Below are 20,644 nucleotides of genomic sequence, written 5' to 3'. Positions count from 1 at the left end.
CTAGGATCCCTGACGAAGTGAGTATAGGTTGTTCTTGATCTAGATTGCTGGCTCTGGGACCTGTTTATTGTGGTTCATAGGTGCCATTCTGTAAAATAAGTTTCTAGTGTTACTCTGATTAGCTTTGTCCAGAATTTCATCAGCAACATTGACGAAACAGTTTTGACATTATCCAAAATCGACATAATGTGGCATTTCTGACTAACTCAAACTCATATAAGGCTCTGTACATCTACTTGTGTTCAGGTGCATTCCATGGTGCTTCCTCCATTCTTTCTGCTAATTGTTGTGCCACTCATCTTTTCAACGTGGCATGGCATATAGTCTACAGGAATTCACTAGCATTAACATAGCTAGTCTTCAGAAAATTTTGTATTGCAGTATATATTTCAAATATGACATCTCATTTTGCTAATTCGTATAATTTCTTTGTCCATCCAGCTTCTATCAAAATCTTGAACCTTCTGAAACTGTATTTCAGGACTCAAGTCAACTACCATGAAGCAACTCTACTTGCTTTGCACTAAAACAGTAATGTTAAAGGCTAGCTGGCATGACAAATAGCTAGTAGAGCAAACTATCAAGAAGGGCAAATGATAATGAGAACCTATAGAATGTTGCTGAAGCATAACAGCCTCAGAGTAAATCCTGATTGATGCCCAAAAGTATCGCTCAGACAAGCTTCCAAGAGCTTCATTGTATCAATTGGAGTAACCGTTTCTGTGTGCCTTTTGCCATTTCCATGCAATTGACAAGCTGTCTTGAAGATTGTATTTTGCTGACCAGCCCAATTCACGGTTGACTTTGGAAGGATCACTGAAGACTTCAGCATAATCGCCAGGCCGGCGAGCAAGGTATTCCACCTTTATATCCACTCCTGTTGCCTTTTTACAAGCCTCTACAAATTCTTTCACTGAACTGCCTGCATTTGTAAAGCAACATATGTAGATGTAAGGCGTTGTCAAATGTCACAATTTTAGTAAGAATGCATCATTAGTAACTTAATAGTTACCTTTCCCCGTGCCAACATTATATATGCCAACTTTACCAGGAGTTGCATGAGCTAGAGCTTTGACATGCGCATCTATCAAATCAGTGACATCAATATAGTCTCTGATACAGGTGCCATCTGAAGTTTTATAGTCTGTTCCTCTAACCTGCAGTCATCAGAAAGGTACAAAAGATCAGACGATCTATATTTGTTTTTCAAAATACACCAGAAAAAAAAAAGGACATGTCTATGCCTCTCTGAAGCAGGAGAGAGAGAGAGAGAGGATACTGCACTCAAATGATTAAAGACGATTTTTTAGTTTGTGAATTATGTTTGTATTCTTCATGAATCAATGGTTGAATGTAGACCCAAGAAGCAAAAATGCAACCTAGCAACCATACAACTCCAAGCAGCAGCATATTCACAACATATTCCGAGTCAAAAGAGGACAACATGGCATAAAGATACCGGCAAGAGAGAAGTAAAACACCAATGGCAAGTGCAGGATATGTTTCATCCAGATAAGTGATAGTCTAAATTCTTGTAACTAGATGAAAGGTTACTTGTCATTTTGGTTCCTAAATGCAATTCTTAAGGTGCTGAATCTTTTGGAAGGCAGCATGGAGAGAAACTCTGGAATAAACAAGAATGACAACAATGAACTGAGGATGACTATGAGAACAAGTTTATATACCTTTAGTCCAGGAATAATCCCCCTGGCCGCATCAAAACAAGCACCAGATATCCGACCTTGCTCACGCAATTCTGGTCGTGGAGCTTCTCCTAACCATCCATCAGGGTCTGAGCCGATCACATTAAAGTACCTGAAGATATCAGTACACTAGCTATAACATATATTCATCATGAACCCCTAGAGGAAGCACAAGATTTATGCAAACAAAGCCACAATTTTATAGTAGAAGGAAAGCTCCTTAAATCCTTTGTATATCTGTTGGGAGCTGATAATACTTGATGATCTGCTAACAGGTGCAAGCAGTCCTTAGTTATCTCATTAAATAAATAAATTTTCCTGAAAACCATAAAAGTCTAAAGAAAAACTTTAAAAGGCATAACGTTTTCTTATTTTGATTTTCAGCATGGCAGGACTGCAAAAAGGGAAAGTGAAGCACAAACCTTAAGATCATGACAGCCATATCAGAAGTCTTTGAGAAGTCCAATATAATATCTTCAGCCATTTTCTTTGCTTTGCCATATGGGTTAATAGGGACCTGGTTTTAGTGACAGCAGCGATCAAGGTTCTCTTCCTTCCAATTTTGTTACTTTAAACATAATATTTACTTTTTTGGAATAATAAATTGTAATAGATTGGTTTTAATATCTTCTAAATCATTAGTTTCAGACCTAGCTTATGTTTCTGAACAAAGAAAACAAAGTACTAAATGTCTCCTTAATAGCAATTTGGAGTTGAAGAAGAAATTATACACAGCAGAAAAGAAGTCATTTCAACTGTTCTAGAATAACTCACTTGAGGGGTGTCTTCTGTAATAGGCATTTTTTCAGGTTCTCCATATGTTGCACAAGTGCTTGAATAAATTAATGTCTTTACACCATGGGCAGCCATTGCCTTCACCAGTAGTAAGGTATTCGATGTAATGTTGTGATAATATCTGCATGGTGGAAAAAAAAAACTGAAGTGGATGAAATATCATGCATCGTTACAGAATCAGAAGGAGGTAAAGCTGGATAGAGTTTTGATTATCCTCTTGTAAGTTATCAGAGCCTGCATATATCAACCGTTTGCATGGACTTGAAAAATAGTAGTAAACTGTAACTTTTGAACAGAATGCGACAATCTGCTATTCCAACAGATTTAAAAAGCTAGCTTCCTTTGGAGATAAAGTACCCTTTCCATATAAAGTGCTTAATGCTAAAGCACAACCAACCAAATACCTTAGAGGTTCAGCTGTACTTTCACCAACATATGCAACAGCTGCAAAATGCATCACGGCATCAAAAGCATTGCCAGAAAATATTTTATCGACCTGATATATCAATTAAGGGAAGCTAAAAACGTCCAATTTGCCTTTCAGATATTGAATTTTCACTAGATAATAAATTAACAAAGGGAACAGTACAACAGGGATGATTGTAGGATACTGCTGCTGCATCTCCTAGATCAGCATAAATAAACTGGAGCCTTCCAGGCTCTGGAAACAGTTCTTGTAGAACTTTAACAGCCCCAAGATTTCCACGAGATAGGTTGTCCTTCAAAATGAACGTAAAGTCAAACATTCAGAAAGATTAGCCTTATTATACAAGCAAAGGAACTTCCAACCATGCATCAGAATGGCTCATACCACAATTGTTACACGATATGAATCCTTTAGAAGTCGAAGGGTAGCATGAGAACCTATGTAGCCAGCACCTCCAGTTACTAAGACATGAGTTACACCAGGCTCGTGTTGAGAGAACTGAAAATTTTTAGATATTAGAAATGAAAGACAATAACCAAGACAGAGAACGTAAAAGAAAAAGGTGAAGGACATCGTGTACATTATTGAGAGGATCCATGTGTTGCTAATTGCCATTTTTAGTACATAATAGCTCTCCCCTGTAGGGAGAGTTACAGTTTCTTACTAGAAGTCTTGTAGGTAACTCCAATGTAGGCAAGAAAATGGTGCAGAACATTAAAACTAAAGAACTCTTTAAACACTTTTTCTGTTTTTTGCAAGAACTCTTGTAAGTCTAAATCAATTGTTACGTCATAAACATAGAGATGCATAGAAGTTTTGATAAGTTCTAAGTTCAGAATTGTTTTGCAGAACTGAAATCCGTTTCTCCACCAATAAATCAATTGTTACGTCATAAACAGAGAGATGCATAGAAGTTTTGATAGGTTCTAAGTTCAGAATTGTTTTTCAGAACTGAAATCTGTTTCTCCACCAAGGTACTTTCTAGGGTCCAAAATGTAGATGTTGATGAAACTCCACATACAGCTAACTCTTCAAAACTAGTCATCCATCCTCCAGTAAAAAGTAGAAGTACCTTGCCAGAACCCCCACTGAAACTTGATGAATTCTTGAAGACAAATATAAATAGTGTAATAAAGCCAGCAGCCAACAGAATTTTTCTAGGAAATTGGCTCTTCCGTCTGGCATCCACAAAATCCATGTCTGCAAGTGCTGATAAACATATTCAGTTAGTTCACAGGTAGTTAGAGTAAAACCAGGAAACATGCAATAGTTGTCCCTGAGCTTTAAAACTGGTACGAATTGGCTGACATAAACATTCAGAACCAATAGGGTGTCAAGCCTATTTCTAGTCCTTCAGGATGATACGTGACAAAAGAATTGTGATATGACCACTTTCAGAACCCAACAATGTCAGTGCACTTCTGCATTACATTTGATTCTGTTTACAAGAAAATTTTGTAATCACCATAGCAAATGATTTAATAAATCTCTTTCAGATCAAAATGTTTTTAATCATTGACGCTTTACATTGTGAAGTTTGTATGTATTTTCTGATTTAGACTACTTGTCAAAGAGTGCCTTTGACATTAGGCCACGCTGTTTGGTCTTGTAAAGGTGTCATGTCACATGAAAGGCATAAGCCTGGAGAGCATAAGTTAGTTGTCAATGGACAATCAAGGTGGTAGTGGTAAACCTCCTATCTTGCAGAAGCAAATCCCAGTCTATCTATCCATGTTTAAAGCAACTGCAGTGGATAAATTCAATCCATAGACTAGCAGCAGCAAGACAGCAAATAGAAGAAGAATGTCTGAAGTCAAAGTTACTGCAGTAAAAAATTACAGACTATACATAAGAGGTGCTGGAAGTTTTTAGACGGTTAGGTGAAAATATGCTGAGGCTTCATCCCAATTACCGGACTGTATATCCAGTTGCTACATCTGGGGACAATTCTGATACCAAAATGCCATTATCACAAGTCCTATACTAGTCAGAGTAGTTAAACATTTGTTCCGCCATTTGACGGTGACAACATCTCTGCTGGCCAAAATGCATGTTCTAATCTTTGCAGACCTAAATGACCCGTACTACTCGAAAACTTAGAAAAACATATATGCCAAAAATCACCAACCTCAAACTGAATTGAAACTGTTATGTCTGCTGCGGCTTGATGATCCTGTAATTCTAAGAGCTTCTTGTCAACACTGTAAGCAGCATCACAAGGGTGACAAATCAGGTCTGATAGACAATTCTTCCTGTTTAATTGTTGCAATCTACTTTCTGCTGGGAAAGTAAAAGAACTTTTTATTGGAATGACTTAGATTCTGGGAATTTCATTCAGTCATTCATCCAAAGCAAAAAATGAAAATAATCACAATCAACGTTGTAAAAATTCTGCAATCTTTCAATGATCAGGTAGATTTATTCATATATATGCAGGCAGAACACATATGAGTAATCAGCACAAGGGAATCGTACATGAAAGCCGAGAGCTCTACATAGATAAATCACTCATATAGAGCCAAAGACAACCTTACAGAAGCAATCAAACAATTGATGATCATCTCATACAAACATTAGACCTTCACACTTGGAACATTCAGAAATTCTATTCAGAGGGAGGGCAGAGAGAGGAGAGAGAGAAAAGAGAAGGACAAATAGATAGAACAAGAAAGGAAAGATAGAAACCATCCTCTGCAAAAAAACCAAGAAGCTACTGTTAACGGATGCAAAATCCAAATATTTGATAGTACATAAGACGAATATCTCACGTCAACTTTGCAAAACTTTTGATACAATCACATATAAAAGATTCAGAAAATTAATGGGACAGTTTCGAATACGTAAATAAAAAAAAAAAAAACCAAATTTTACATATCGCATGAATCTGTACAACAGAGATCATATAAGATGATTAACAGGAATAACCTTACTCAACATATTACAAACAGGATCAGGAAAAGATCAGAATTCACGCTTCTGAAGAAACATCATACGATCGTGCTATAGCATATGAAAACAGATCCAGTGAACACTGATGCATGCATTGAATTGCAGGAAAAACTAACGTTGGAGATGCTGACGTACAAAAAAGATGATACATTGCAAAGGGGCGAAATCAAAGATATGTCGATGGAAAGTACACATATACAAGACTGCGTTACCTGAACACAAGATGGAAAGAGGAGAAAAATTACTAGTTCAAACTACTAAATACTACTTAATGTCAAAAGGGCTAATAAAGAAACTTAAGATGTAGAGAGAGAGAGAGAGGATGTGACAGATAAGAGAAGCCACTCTTTAAATTCGAGCTATCAAAGTCAAATATTAATGAAAGATGCCATTAAAGTTGTAAAACAAGAATGTGTAGATTGCTGCTTACTAAATTGTAACCGAAGAAAAGCGGACCATGTTCTGCATGAGTGTAAACAACGATCACACAAAGCCTCAAAACAAGGAGGCAAGTTATTGCACTTTAAATAAACATTCTTTAATTAATATTATTCACAAAATTAAACAGCCCCCCAACCCCACGAATATACACCAGCCAATCAATCACTAATTTTGTGATATATATATATATATATATATATATATATATAGAGAGAGAGAGAGAGAGAGAGAGATTAGACGTAGTCCTAGTCTTATGGTTATGAAAGGGAGGGAGGAAGTTGCCATGAAATGGAAGAACTATGATATTTTTATGCAAACAGCTATGCTAACATGGATAAAAATTCAACAATGACAACCTTTCATTCTTTGACATCGTAATACCCAAGTTATAATAGTCAACCAAAAATAATACTGATCTTATTATCTTCTTGTAGTAATAATTTAGTTGGCCTTTAACATTCTTCAAATTTGACTCTTCTCTATAGCAACATGCGATACAGTTAGATTTCTTCTTTTCCTGAAAATTCAAGCGAGGTCTCCGGTGTACCCTCGCCGGCAGAATGTATTATTTTGTTATTATGGCAAAGACCACACAGAAATGTAATAACACAAGAATTTTCTGTGCACAACAATTGCAACGAACATAGGAACTTCTATAGGGAGAATACAAAACATTCTTATTTGAGCATTCTTTCTTATGATTTTCATAAGTGTAATAAACAATATAGAACTTCTATGTTTCTTTACATTCTTTATAAAGTCAATTGAATTTTTTTTTCAAAGAAAACATAAGTTGCTTGATTTTAAAAATCATATTATCCATCTCAACGTTAATCCTTTCTTCCGTATAATGTAACGCTTCTAGTCCCTTTTTTTTTTTTTGTTATTCAAATTACCCAACTTCATGGTATTATTCCCACAAGATCTTAAAGTCAAAACTTGACAGTAAGGGTAGGGAATCAGTAATTTGTAGCTCACCTAACAGCAGCTTAATTCCCATGTAGATACCAATCAAATCAATGAAAGAGAGATAGGCTTCTTCCCCAGCCTAACTCCGTGAAAAGTTCCCACACAAATCGATCACAAGTAACGTGGTGACGACTCTGTGACAAGTGACTTAAATTGCAAATGTAACCTTAAAAATGGATTGTCGAAAGCTTTGTCACTTTAATAATAATTGAAGAACATTTTTTCTGAATCTCCGGACATCTCGACCATCGCCTAGTCTTTCTTTGGTTTCGTGTAAGTTCGTTCTTGATGTTGAGGTTTCTAACAGGATGCTTTGTTTCTACTCTTAAAATGTCACCCTGTGAAGGCTGAAACTGGCTACATTACTAGTTTTGCAGATTCCCATACCATATCAGCTGATATTTACATATATATATATATACATCGTTTGAGTCGATTCTTCAGCGGTACGCACTACTCAGCTTAAAAAGACTAGCACAAACCGACATGTACAAGCAATAATAGTAATTTTTATCACGTCACAGACGGAAACAAACTTCCACCGCAGAAGCAAGGGACAACTCCCGTCTCTCTCCTTCTCCCTGTCTGAAACACGAGGGAAACAACGTTAGGGACCACTTTCAGCTCTGAACCCGACTGTCAGAAGGCAGGGCTTTCCACCAAAATTTGGAGCTCCTCACCCTTCGAAGCCTCTTAGAAGCAGATGCTCCAGCCAAAAATACAATAGTAATCGTCAGGATCAATGGCTTGAAAAAAGAAAATAACAAAAAAAAAGAGAGAAAAGCAAAGGAAAAAAGCACCAGAAATTGCACGAAACACATGATTCAGAAAGGGTCAAGCGAAAACCTTTCTGTTTATTACAATGTTTTCAATGAAAAGTTCACCGCAGTAATACCTATGAAAACTAGGCAGAACTAAACGACCTTCATCTTGGCAATAGAATCAGGCACAGCAGATGAATAAGATTCTTCTTTCTTCATTCCTTGAGACCCCTTCAAGCCCCTCGCGAAAAGAGGAAGAATCAGCCAACAAACGAGAAAACGCTAGGATTACTTTCAAGTTTGATGAGTAGCCTGTACATTCTAACCTTATCTATGCAGGGTTCGTGAGGGTCATGAGAGCATAAAAATAAGGCTCCCTGGATAAAAAAGATTTCGTTTCTAAACCCTTTCAAGATCTTGCAACATATTACACAGTTAATCACGACAATATGTTCATCAGAGTATGCAGGAAATAAACTGAGAGAAGAGGGGAAGTGAGAGGAGAGGGAGAGGGAGAGATAAGGGGGAGAGAGGAAAAGAGAAGGCAGACAAGGAGGGATATCATGTTGTAACCTTGGCCACAAAAATGACACCAAAGCATTATGGTACCCCTCTCATTTCTCTCTCGGCTTTGCAATCATTTCATTAAAAGAGCAAAGCACCCAACAGCGGAAGCAACCGGAGAATGACTTCCACAAAGGATTTACAGCCTCCACATTGATGTTGCACCTTGCCACCACAGCTAACCTTTCACAGATTCCGGATTTATTTGTCCGCTGCTCCCACCATGAGCATTAAAACCAGTCAGCGGCATGGATCTCTGAGCAAAGTTCAGCAGCAGCTTCCTCTGGCGCTCATCAGTGTGTGGAAGACTAGCACGTAAGAGCTCCACAGGCATTTCCCTGCTAACAGCTCTTGCAGCCTCCGGAACATTCATCTCTGCATCTGGCTGGTTCTGGTTAAATATTGATTGCACAATACTATCATATTTACTGAGGCAATACTTGGTAAGAAGACCAAAGAAGGCATCAAAGGATGCCTGCCACAGGGCAGGATTAGGAATGCTGTAGTTGCCAGCAGCCTTGGATTCAGTTAATAAGTGAGTTGCCCTTTCTAGCACAGCTTTCAAGATAATCGAGGCCCCATCTCCAGCAGCACTTCCAAGTGGTCGGAGAGGTGGCTGTTCTGAGGAACAGACTACAGCAGCAAGACAAGCACTCAGAGAATTAAGATCCATTCCACTAACACATGCTGAAACTGTTTGTGCAAGATTAATGATGGTGTCGGCTGCTTCTGAATCAGAAGGTAGGCCACCGAACAAAAATCTTAGATGACGGAAGATAGCCATACAAACTATTCGGGCCAGCTCAACACCAGGAAAAAGAAGTTGAATGAACCTGGAAATTAGTTTTCGGCCTTTGGGAAGAGAGACCAATCGCAGGAACACAATGTCATCCTTGGGAGCCAGCCCAGCTGAGCTGCCGCTTTTTCCAAGTGGATCAACAAGCTGTAGTGAAGCTGCCAAGCCTTCTAGGAGGACCTGCCGCCTCCGCCTGAGCTGAGCACCACCATCTTGAGGCTGACTGAATTGTAAAAGCCTGTCAATGTCATCAACATCAAGCAGAAGATAAAGGCCATCTTCTATTGTAATTCTGGCTGCAAGCATCGGTTCTTGCTCTAAAGGCTTATCTGACGTTTTCTGTTCTCCAGTGCCATCACCACAAGCTGAGGCAGGTGGGTCAACTTCAAGGAGTGGTTGGGGCCTACGAACAGACGAGAAGGAAACCCTTCCAAGAGCATCAACATGGAGATGAGGCTGTGATTCTGTACTATTACGGGATCTAGAGGATGACTCTCTTGTCTGCGCCGGGCAGAAACGGTGCTCTGACCCCAATTCGGCTGCTTTCTTTGCAAGACGAGCTTGGTGGTAATAATCATCCACATATGGGTCATTGGAATGGGCTGCAGAATGTTGCATTTTAAGAATACTCTCTATTTCATCTGCTGTCATATACTTGGATCTGAACTGAGGCCAGTTACTATCACTCCTCTGGCTACCAGCATCTGAGCCTTGTTGAGAAAAGCGCACATTGTGCTTACCCTTCTTTGTTGATTTGGGTCTTGAATCCCTCATATTAGCTAAACCGTATTTACTCAGGTGTGCTGGTGAAGGAAAGCTGTTATAAAGCTGAGATCGAAGTGCTGAGAAATGGGCTACGGATGGTTGAACTGAAAGGTGAAGTCTTGCTTGCTGCAACTGCTGCTGGGTTGACATTAAATGTGGTGGCAATAATCCGTTCTGGAAAGGCAATTGTTGATACAAAAAACTGTTTAACATGTTAGAATGACCCCCATCAAAAAGGTTACCAGGGCCAGTCCACTGGTTCTGTGACCGAGTGTTCAGGGGAGTTAATTGAGCCATATTTCTACCATAAGGAAACCCATGAGGCAATCCAGCCAGATGCATATTGGAGTTGGATAAATGAGAGACATTTGGTGCTGAGAAGGGTGAGTGAGACCCACTAGCAAGAGATGAAATGTTCATGTGAGGTGAATAGCCGCTTGGAGAAGCTTGTTCAGATCTGCCACCAGGTGGTGGGAAGGAAGTGAAAGAAGACTTGGGCACAATAATAGGTTCACTGGCAAAGTGTTGCAGCTGTGGTTGCTGCTGAGGGTACGATGATGTTCTTTGCAGCTGTTGCTGCTGCAGTGGATAGGAAGATGTTCTATACAATGGCTTTCCAGAGGAAAGCTGAGGCTGTGACGACCATCTCTTACCTTCTGGGTAAAACTCTGAGTCAGACATATGCTCTCGCCACTCTGGAAAATCTGACTCCTGCACCCATTCTGCAGCAGATGAACCTGCACAGGTTCATGTTAACCAGAGAACCAGCAGAAAAGGGGTTCATATACAATTAAAATCAGCAGCAACTGCACAAGCAGTAGACAATAGCAAGTCATAAAGTCAAGCAAGTTACTAAAGCTCCTAAGAGAGAGAGAGAGCATCAGCTTTTCTTCCATTCATGACCAAGAAAACTTCTACTAACCCCTGCAGTTTTACCTATTTTGTAATTCAATAAGGTTGCCTGCAGTTCCACTCTCCTCTCAGAGATGAACTACGCTTGTAAGCTCAATAATCTTGCCACTAGAATCCCAATCCAATAGTTATAAGCAGTTTAATTTGAACACAATTATTAGTTCAACTAAGGATAAGAATCAGAGGTACCCATTCCTTATCAATGACATACTCATGCTCAACAGTCCATCTAGCTTTAGTCCATATCTACACAAGTAAAAGCGTAGGTGCAAGTAATTTAAAATACAAAGACATTTGAATATTTGAATGGTGTAATAAAACCCCCTTCAGACTAATTTAACTATATTTGAGTAAGAGGAAACCTTCACCTAGAATATCAAAGAGATACCAAGAAGATTCTAAAATTACTAGGGCACTCATGTTGAGGATTTTCTCACATATTTCAGCAGACAGCTACAATTTTAATCAATTGAAATTGCACTGAATAGCATGCAACACTAGTTCCCCAAATTTAGACAGAATTCCTAATGTGCAAACAAGATCAATTGAAAATCATTGCATGCATCAGGCACATTGCTCAGATAACATATTAGTCCAGTGCATATAAACTGGAAGATGGCAAGATATGATTGTAGGGCTAAGTTATTTATTCTAACTTCGAAGGAGAAATGGAAGAGCAGTATCTTATGCAAGACAGGCACTCACTTTCCCTTGAAAATGATCCAGATCCTCGATCTCCAATAACCCCTGGATGTCGTGGCCCAGTGACAACTCTGTTCAACTGCAAAGAGCACAAATAATATAGTATTACCGGAAAAGTAGCTTCCAAACTGTTCAAGTTAAGAATCAACTAAATGTGTCGAACTCTCCAGAGGGAAAGCCAGCTTCTCCAACTGAGATAAACTGAGTCTAATGAGAGAAATAGAGTAATATTTATGATACAGACAATACATGACCAGAAAGCTTCTATCAGGAAAGTCCTTTCTCTCGTACTTATCGTATCAATCAATGTATATTTTTCACCTTTATCCTGTCATATCACCATATCTGTAGGAATCTCTAGTTTTTGGGGACAAAAACTCCTCAGTACTGGCTGAAATTGAGTACATAAGACTGAAGGGTATCTAAACAACATAAATCAAGCATGTTCCAGAATTTTTCATCAAAAAATACTAATTCCTTTGTGCAGGTCTTAACATTTGTCAAATTAATAAAATCCATATATACAAACATATATACGTACACACATAACCCACCCACACACACACGGGGAGAGAAAGGGGGCTTCTACATTTCAACCCAAAGATAACTGCCCTTTCTCACAAGATAGGAAGCAAACGGGAGAGAGGTAGGGAAAGAGAGAAAAGGAATGGGGAAACAAACCCTGGGCCAAAAAATAAGAAATAAGGAAGATAGATAACAAAGAGAATGAAACCAAAATTTACTCTACAACCTCATCGACTAGCACCAACCTTTGAAAATGTAGTTGCCAGATCATCCATATCAGATAAAGATCCCAAACCTGATCCCTGTAAGAAAAGACAGATAGGATGAGACACATTTGAGCCAACAAAACACTATTGGGGAGCCCCAAAATGGTAATAACTTTACACATACATGATGTGTAAGTAACAATATTCACATTAAAACTTCAAAAAAGTCGCATCCATTTAATTTTTTAAAAATTTACAGAGCAACAGATATATTTACAGGTATTATTGAAAAAATTTAATATGCTATTATTCAAACTAAGACTTGAGTTTCTACCATACAACTTCTGCAGCATCATTAACCATTTATCTGCATTAGAAATGACACCTCATCAACATGAGGTCCAAGAAAATAGAAGGCCAATATTATGTTTTTTTTTCAATTAATCAAGTGTATTTGACATCAAACCTAAACACTTCTATCTTTCATTTAACACCCAGTTGCGTCCACTTCTCCAACTTGAAATTCCTAGCCTCATTTAATCACATAAAAGTCAATGGCACAGCAATAATTTTGTTTTCCATAGCTAATTAAATAGATGGACTCCCATTGTATCACATAAAAGTCAATGCCACGGCAACAACACTTTTTGTTATAACTAATTAAATTTGAATATGAAACGGCAGATAGGAGCCACAAACCATATAAATACACAAAAATCCTTTTTTTTTCCTTTTTGTATTCATCTATTATACAAAACCCACAACACCACCATATTTTCTAGTGATAACTGTTTTCCACAAGTATCATTTGTTTTAAGCATGGTTGTTCATTATCAACCTCTTTCGACTCAAAAGCCTAGTGCATCTTCCTCCACACTAGACCCTAGTATAACCAACTTCTGTTTGTGTAAAGGCTCAAACTCAAAACAGAAACCTGGGTTGCCCAATTGATTCGAAACAATGGAGAAATAGGTTGTAATTAGACATTTTCAAAGCCCTGATACCTCGGAATTCAAAAGGCAGCAGATAGAAATATTTCCCTTCTCACCAGTTCTTTTCAACAATGTCCGAACAAGTTGTGCCAAGTCAAATAGAGGACCATCCATTCTAAATACAGTAAACGTCCCAAATTTGATGTAAAACAACCAAGAAGCAAACTTTCAGATTAGCTAAGCAACAAACTTCAATCTCAACACACACAGGCTTTCAGATTATCTAAGCAACCAAACTTCAATCTCAGGCACACACACACAGAGGCCAGACAAAATTTCATGATGGCAAGACATCTAAGAAGCACACATAGAAACGAAGTCATTGGCCGTCTATATATACCTCATCTTTGTCAAACAAATGGTACTCCTGCAAATCGTCGTCACGGGCGCCAAATCCCCCAAGTACAGGAATACTAGCGCTATCATCATATTCCTCCTCTAAACCCCCCAAGTCGACTTCCTCCACTATGTCTTTGCCGAAAAAGGCGTATTGCGATGCATCAAAAAGGGCATTTTCTGCAATTTCCATCACAACCATTCTTGTTGTCAGCTAAACAAAACAAAATTTAAGAAAATTTACAATCACGACGAATTTAAAGCATGCATCACCCAATTTTGCAGCAAAAGCAGAGCAAAAAAAAATTCAACTAGATCAATAGAAGGAAAAAGGGAAGACGTCGAAGCGAGAAGCAGTAAAGAATCACAAAACAAGAAAAAAAGAAATCATTTTTCTGACCAAAGTGGAGTAATTATTTCGAAAACCAGCAGCGAATTAATTAGTAGAAGAACAAAAAAGAGGGCGGAGGCGGAGGCCGAGCTAACCAGAAAAGGAAGAAGCAGAAGCAGGAGCAGCTGAGGATGAGGATGAGGAGGAGGCGTCGGGAAAGTCCTTGGAATCGGATCTCTCCATAATATCAGGCAGACGAAATTAAAACCCTAGATCAGCCAACCCCTCCCACCGCCCCACTTTTCCTTCCACATTCGTCTATCTATCTATCTATACATATATGTATATGTATCTCTATATATGTATAGAGAGCTTTGTGTATGTATAATAGTGAGAATTGGCGAGCGAGAGAGAGAGAGAGAGAGAAAGAAGCAAGCAATATACAACACCGCTCCTTGAGGAAAATTATGCAATAAATCTATATGTATGCTTATATAGAACACAACAACAGAGAGAGAAGAAAGGAAATTTTTTCGATTAGGGTTTTGGGGAGAGTCAAATTGAGGAAGAGAGCACAGCCATAGCACTATAAAGTATGTTTGGTAAGAAAAAAGGAGAAATGTGGAAGAGAAGATTGCGTGAGTGTGGGTAGAATAGTAGTCTACAGGCGCTGGGTTGCGTATTTGCTGTATTTATGGATGGATGGACGGACGGACGGATTTGATTTGATATTCGGTTTGTTGATGATGATGCTGCTATGGGGATCTTCTTTTCATATTGTAGTGCTCGTAATAAACTAGTGTACTAAATGTAAAAGCTCAAACGCAATAGTTAATTAGTTATTTACAAATAATGTCACGTTATCTTAATTTGAAGTTAAAATTTAACTTTCATACATAATGCGAATATTTAGATTCGCACTGTCGCTATAAAAAATTTACCCACCTACATCTCTAAAATTGATCTCACAATTTATATTTGTCAGAATTGTACCAATAAAGGCCCGTTTGACAAGTGAATTTTTTGGGTGTTTATTTAAAGTTTTACTGTAGATTATTACTGTAAAAGTTGTAGAAAAAATTTTTGAAGTGTGTAAATTTTTTGATATTTTGAAGTGTATAGTTTAAAATTTTTAAAAAATTTTTTAAGAATATTGTACCTAAAGTTGTTAAAAAAAACTTGTAATAGACAAATTTAGCCAAAAATTTGCTTGCCAAAGACATGAAGAAAAAGGGCAGGAGACTTATAAGTTAAAAGGTGTTACCAACCGAGGTTGGGCCAAGTGGTAAGCAGCTTGGTTTCGCTTAAGCAGGTCTCGGTGTCGATACCTGGTGTACGCAGCCATCGTTGTTGAGAGACTCACCCATCACAATCAGGCGTTCGACCCGAGTCGACTAACGGATTAATCAGGGCAAAGCCCTGGATATCGTAGCTGGCAAGTGGCAACCAAAAAAAATAAAATAAGTTAAAAGGTGTTTAATTACTACTACTATGACTTTAATTTGGTTTATTTTTCCTCTAACGAGTGCACATGAAAGTCAGGTCAAGGGAAGAGAGAGAAGGAAAGAATAGAGACTAGGCTACTAATAGTCTAATAGAATGTATTGGATTATAGTTAATTACTTTTAACTCCTCAGCTATTTTACCAAATTACAAAATCTACTTTATAGTTTGATCAAATTATAGCCAACATGCTTGATTTCATTAATCCTTGGCTAACTTTGCTTGTCTCTTTATACAAGCTCGACACAAACAAAGCTAAATCTAAAAGTATTTTCATTGTTGGAACGGTGGTATTAAACTTATGCTTTTTACCATTTGGGTTAGTCTGATAGGCAAAAAGGAAATGAGAAAAATAGAAAGTGAAAAATAAAGGATTGAAAATGATGGGAATAATTTTGTTCTAACACGTGTATTCGATTGTGTGCTAATCAAATAAAAACAAAGTGGAGATGTTTCATATATACACCCTTAAAATAGGCACATTCTTGAAAAAAGTTTAGCGTTTAATTGCAATAGTGACCTTTTTGACATTTTTCTTGGTCATTATCTTTTTGCTTTCATGTCTTTCTAAAACAAAACCAAAAGATTAAATAAATAAAATAATTTAACTTAGCAAAAATCACATCTTTAGCTTAACACGTCTATGATCTTGGTTTTGTACACCTTTATATGTAAATTGAAAGATATGACCTAAATTTAAAATTGAATATTTTTTTTTTATCTTTCGCCCCCTCCCCCAATTGAATATTTTGTTTGTGAATGAAAGAAACAAGAAAGCAAAAATTAAGAAGGAAAAATATGAGTACATTGGACTTGAAAGTAAAAAAAAATAAGGCATAAATATATTGTTAGAAGATATCAATTTTGGAGGAATTGTTTACGGAATTCATGATTTGTACAATGATATAATGCCTATATTTATAAGTTTTACAAAGTGAACCTATACAATTAAACACAATGAACCTAGACTAATTAACATAACTAATCTTGCTAATAAATACTAATTGATACAATAGAATATTTTACATTAACATTGCTCCTCAAACTCAAGGTGATTGCAAGGAAACCAACTTAAATTTGCATATCAGATCATGAAAGCAACTGAGAGATAATGATTTGATATACAGATTAGTAATCTAGTCCAATGAATGAACTAAACAAAAGTTCAAAATACCATGAACAAGATATTGCCTCACAAAATGACAATCATTCTTAGACCCCTTCGGAGGTTGCGATACTTTTAATAAAAAAAATACTTTTAGGTGTTAAAAATACTTTTAAGATGTTTGGTGAACATCATCCTATAAAATTAGGAGTGAACCTTTTGGCCTTAAAAGCACTTTTAGCAAAAACTCAAATTTGGTCCTTTTAATGTAGCTTTTGTGATTTAAAAAATAAAATATTAAATTTAATCATTTTATCCTGTATTAAAAACTAAATAAAGAGATACATACATTTAAAAAATTTTCAAATCACACATTATCCAATACAATAAGTACTGATTGAATCATATCTCCAAACAATATGTTTAAAAGCACTTAAACACTTAATAAGTACTTTTATTAAAAGCTTTATTGAGGAAATACTTTTTAATAAACTACCGCAATTCTAAACGGGCCCTTAATATGTTTGATGCGCCTCGTGGAAAATATCAATATATGCAATTTGGATAGCACATTGGTTATCATAATGAATACTAATAGGAGGAAATGAGTAATAACCACGTCTTTGAATAACCAATAAAACCAAACTAACTCTTGAGAAGTATTAGGTAAAACTCAATATTTAGTTTTAGAGTTAGATTGGGCAATTAGCTTCTATTTCTTGCTACGCTGAGAAACGAAAGAATTATCTAGGAAAATGCAAAAACCTATAGTGGAATGATGATCAGTTGGATCACCAATCTAATTAGCATCAAAGTAAACATGAAATTCAAGAGAAGAATGCGCTGAAAAGTAGAGTCCATGAAAAAGGGTGCTTGTGACATAGCAAAAAATTATAAGAACTGTAGCATAGTAGATAGAACGAGGAGCACTCTTGAATTAACTTACATTATGAACAACAAATGCAACATTAGACTGCATAACAGTTAGATAGATAAGACTACCAATTGACTGACAGTATCGCATAGGATCATCCAATAACATATCATTCATACAAGTAAGGTGAATATTTGCCTCAATTGGAGTAGAAGTAATCTTACTTTTTGTTAAGCTAGTGAAAGTCAAGAGATCAGAAGCATATTTTGCTTGAAATATGTAGTATCTATTGGTATTTGAAGATACCTCAAGACCCAAGACATAAATAAGAAATTCAAACTTTTTCATTTCAAATTGTTGACTAAGGGATTGATTGAGCTATTGAATACCTTCTAAATAATCATAGGTGAAACCATATCATCAATATAGAGAAGTAACAATATGGTACCAGTTGTTGTGCGGCGAAGAAAAAGGGTAGAATCGTAAGAAATGGCTAAACTTGGCAAACCAAAACCGAAAAGCTTGTTTAAAACCATATAAGGCATGATGAAGATGACAAACCTTGTGCGAAGGATTAGAAAAATCAAGAGATAGCGTCATATAAATTTCATCAAGAAAATCACCATTAACAAATGCATTTTTCACCTCCATTTGAAAAAGAGGCCAACAATGAATAGCAAGGATAACAATAAGAGTTTGAACAGTTATGAGACAAGCAACTGGAGGAAAAGTCTTCGTAATCAATACCGTATTCCTGACTATAACCTTTGGCAATAAGTTGAGCTTTATAATGCTCAACGGATCCCTTAGAATGAGTTTTAATTTTGTAAACCCATTTATAGCTAATAGCAATTTTGCGATGAGGCAAATCGACTAAATCCCAAGTATGAGTTTTTACCAAAGTATCTAACTCTTCTTACATAACTTTCTACCATAATGGGTTAAACGAAGTTTTGCAAAATGAAATAGGTTTATGTAAAATCGCCAAAGCAGAAAAGTATTGATAATCACAAAAATAGGATAGTTGAGTTCTTACTCGAGAGGGATATTGAGGAAGAGCAAGATTTGATGGATTCACGAAAGAAGACAACTCACCAGGAGGCATAAAGGGCTGTTCTGAACCTAGACACTCAATTGAGGGACACAACAAATAGATTAATAGAAAATTAGTAAAATGATATGGTATGGAAGAAGAATGTGAAATAGTTTGAGGGACAGCAGAAAAGTATTTATGCTCCTATAAATTGACATTGCGAGAAATATGCAACCTACTAGAAGTGGAATCATAATATCTATAGTCTTTATGAGCAATTCCATGCCCAAGAAAAAATAAAGATGAGTATGATGCTATAATTTGAATCGTTCATGAGAATGAATAATCACAAACATGCACATTAAAAAATCCTAAGATATGTCTAGTCAGATATAGTTCAAAATAATATCTCATATGGAGATTTATTTTGAAGGATAGGAGATAGAACTCGGTTAATAGTATATACAGTAGTAAGAGCAGCCTTTCTTGAACATGGTTCCAATAAAGATGCATAAATTAGTAGAGACTGAATAGTATTTAAAATGTGACAATGCTTGAGTTCAACTTTACCATTTTGTTGAGAAATCCTCCCCGAACAAAATAAATGAGGTAAGATGTCTAGAGAGATTAATGTAGACTCATAATCATCAGAGGTGTATTCATTTGCATTATCAGATCTAAAAAGTTTAATAATTTAGGAGAATTGAGTTGTACCATTGCATTAAATTTATGAAAAATAGAAAGAAGTTCATAACAGGATTTTAAGAGATAAATTCACATATATCGAGAAAAATTATCAATAAAAAAAAAACAAAAATGAGAACATCCCATAATAAGAATTGGAAGGAGCTAAACCCCAACATCAGAATGGACTAAATCAAAAGGTGCTAAAACATGAGAGTCACTCTTATTAAAAGATAAAGCAAGTTGTCAAATTTAATAATTCCTAATTTACCATCAAAAATTAAAGATTTTAATCTAACATGAGAGGGATGACCTAATCTAGAATACTATATTGATATAGTAAGAGTAGCAAGTGTATGAGAAAAGGGAAGACGAAGAGATTTTAACTCGAATAGTCTCCCAATTTTACACTTGGTCCCAATAATTGTCTTCGTCAATAGTTTTTGAATAAGACAACCAGCATGAAAAAAGAATAAGACCCTATTTGATAACCCAATTTAGCACTTAAATTTAATAGATTCAGATTTTAATATGTTTAGAAGCGTTTGATAACTAAAAATTGAACATCCAAATTTTTGAGGCAAAATTTGCTTCCAAAAATAATTGATAAGTTATTTACTTATCACTTAATATAATATACATTCGAATGTATCAAATTCAATACTCAACAATTCAATAATTTAATAAATTCATATTTCAAATTTCAAATTTCAGTTTTCAAACTTTAATTTTATCAAATACACCCTAAATGAAGATCAAGGTCACATAATTAACCAGAAGACAGAAGGTTGAGAGACTACCGAGAGAAAATAGACATCATATAGAGAAATATTATTGGACAAGATGGTATCAGTATGTGTATTCGGTATAATAGGGCGATTAACTGTAAAAATGAAAGTAGTTTGTCAAGGTAAATATCAGATCTGAAACAGCAACAGTGGGTAGGGATACGGATTTGGAGCGGAGCAGCATGTGAGCCAATGTGGGTCGCGGACTAGATTAGAAGCAAAGCTAGACTAGAGATGCAGACATAAGTCGAAACGAAGTAGATCTGGGCCTAAAAGATCTAGTATATCATAGACTCAAAACCTGAAGTGAAGAAGAATTACTGGTGGCCGATTGATCAGCTTGTGAAGGCGCGTGGGCCAATTTTTGGCGACCCAAAAAATAGAGAGATGATCAGTAGAAGATGGGGAGTATTGGAAATGGACTGACTGGAAATGGTCACTAGGGAAAAGTCTTGGAAAAAGATTTTGAAGAAAGGAAAAATG

General features: G+C 36.5%; 2 protein-coding genes across 4 annotated transcripts; both read right to left on the bottom strand.

Moving 5' to 3' along the window:
* Nucleotides 1–385: 385 nt before the first annotated feature.
* Nucleotides 386–5,678, bottom strand: LOC140007602 (UDP-arabinose 4-epimerase 1-like). 2 transcript variants are annotated; one of them, XM_072050389.1, is made up of 10 exons: nt 5,054–5,678; nt 3,998–4,125; nt 3,310–3,423; nt 3,110–3,217; nt 2,903–2,994; nt 2,478–2,619; nt 2,126–2,220; nt 1,686–1,815; nt 1,013–1,157; nt 386–922 (listed from the first exon to the last, which is right to left on the bottom strand). In XM_072050389.1, exons 2-10 carry the CDS (start codon nt 4,121–4,123, stop codon nt 702–704), a joined length of 1,173 nt encoding a protein of 390 aa, XP_071906490.1. In that variant the 5' UTR covers nt 4,124–4,125; nt 5,054–5,678; the 3' UTR covers nt 386–701. The 2 variants fall into 2 exon arrangements, with proteins under 2 accessions (XP_071906490.1, XP_071906489.1); XM_072050388.1 differs by having other exon boundaries at nt 3,998–4,134; nt 5,054–5,516.
* A 2,394-nt stretch (nt 5,679–8,072) lies between these two features.
* Nucleotides 8,073–14,898, bottom strand: LOC140007601 (protein PAT1 homolog 1-like). 2 transcript variants are annotated; one of them, XR_011814887.1, is made up of 6 exons: nt 14,330–14,898; nt 13,848–14,023; nt 12,555–12,611; nt 11,788–11,863; nt 8,372–10,907; nt 8,073–8,276 (listed from the first exon to the last, which is right to left on the bottom strand). XR_011814887.1 is itself a non-coding variant. In XM_072050387.1 (5 exons), exons 1-5 carry the CDS (start codon nt 14,415–14,417, stop codon nt 8,788–8,790), a joined length of 2,517 nt encoding a protein of 838 aa, XP_071906488.1. In that variant the 5' UTR covers nt 14,418–14,898; the 3' UTR covers nt 8,073–8,787. The 2 variants fall into 2 exon arrangements, 1 of the variants encoding a protein (XP_071906488.1); XM_072050387.1 differs by having other exon boundaries at nt 8,073–10,907.
* Between the last annotated feature and the right edge of the window lie 5,746 nt (nt 14,899–20,644).

Source organism: Coffea arabica, chromosome 5c (genome assembly GCF_036785885.1).
Source record: "Coffea arabica cultivar ET-39 chromosome 5c, Coffea Arabica ET-39 HiFi, whole genome shotgun sequence".
In the NCBI taxonomy this organism is placed as follows: domain Eukaryota; kingdom Viridiplantae; phylum Streptophyta; class Magnoliopsida; order Gentianales; family Rubiaceae; genus Coffea; species Coffea arabica.
The sequence above is the reverse complement of the archived record's forward strand: the minus strand, read 5'-3'. Positions and strand labels throughout refer to the sequence as shown.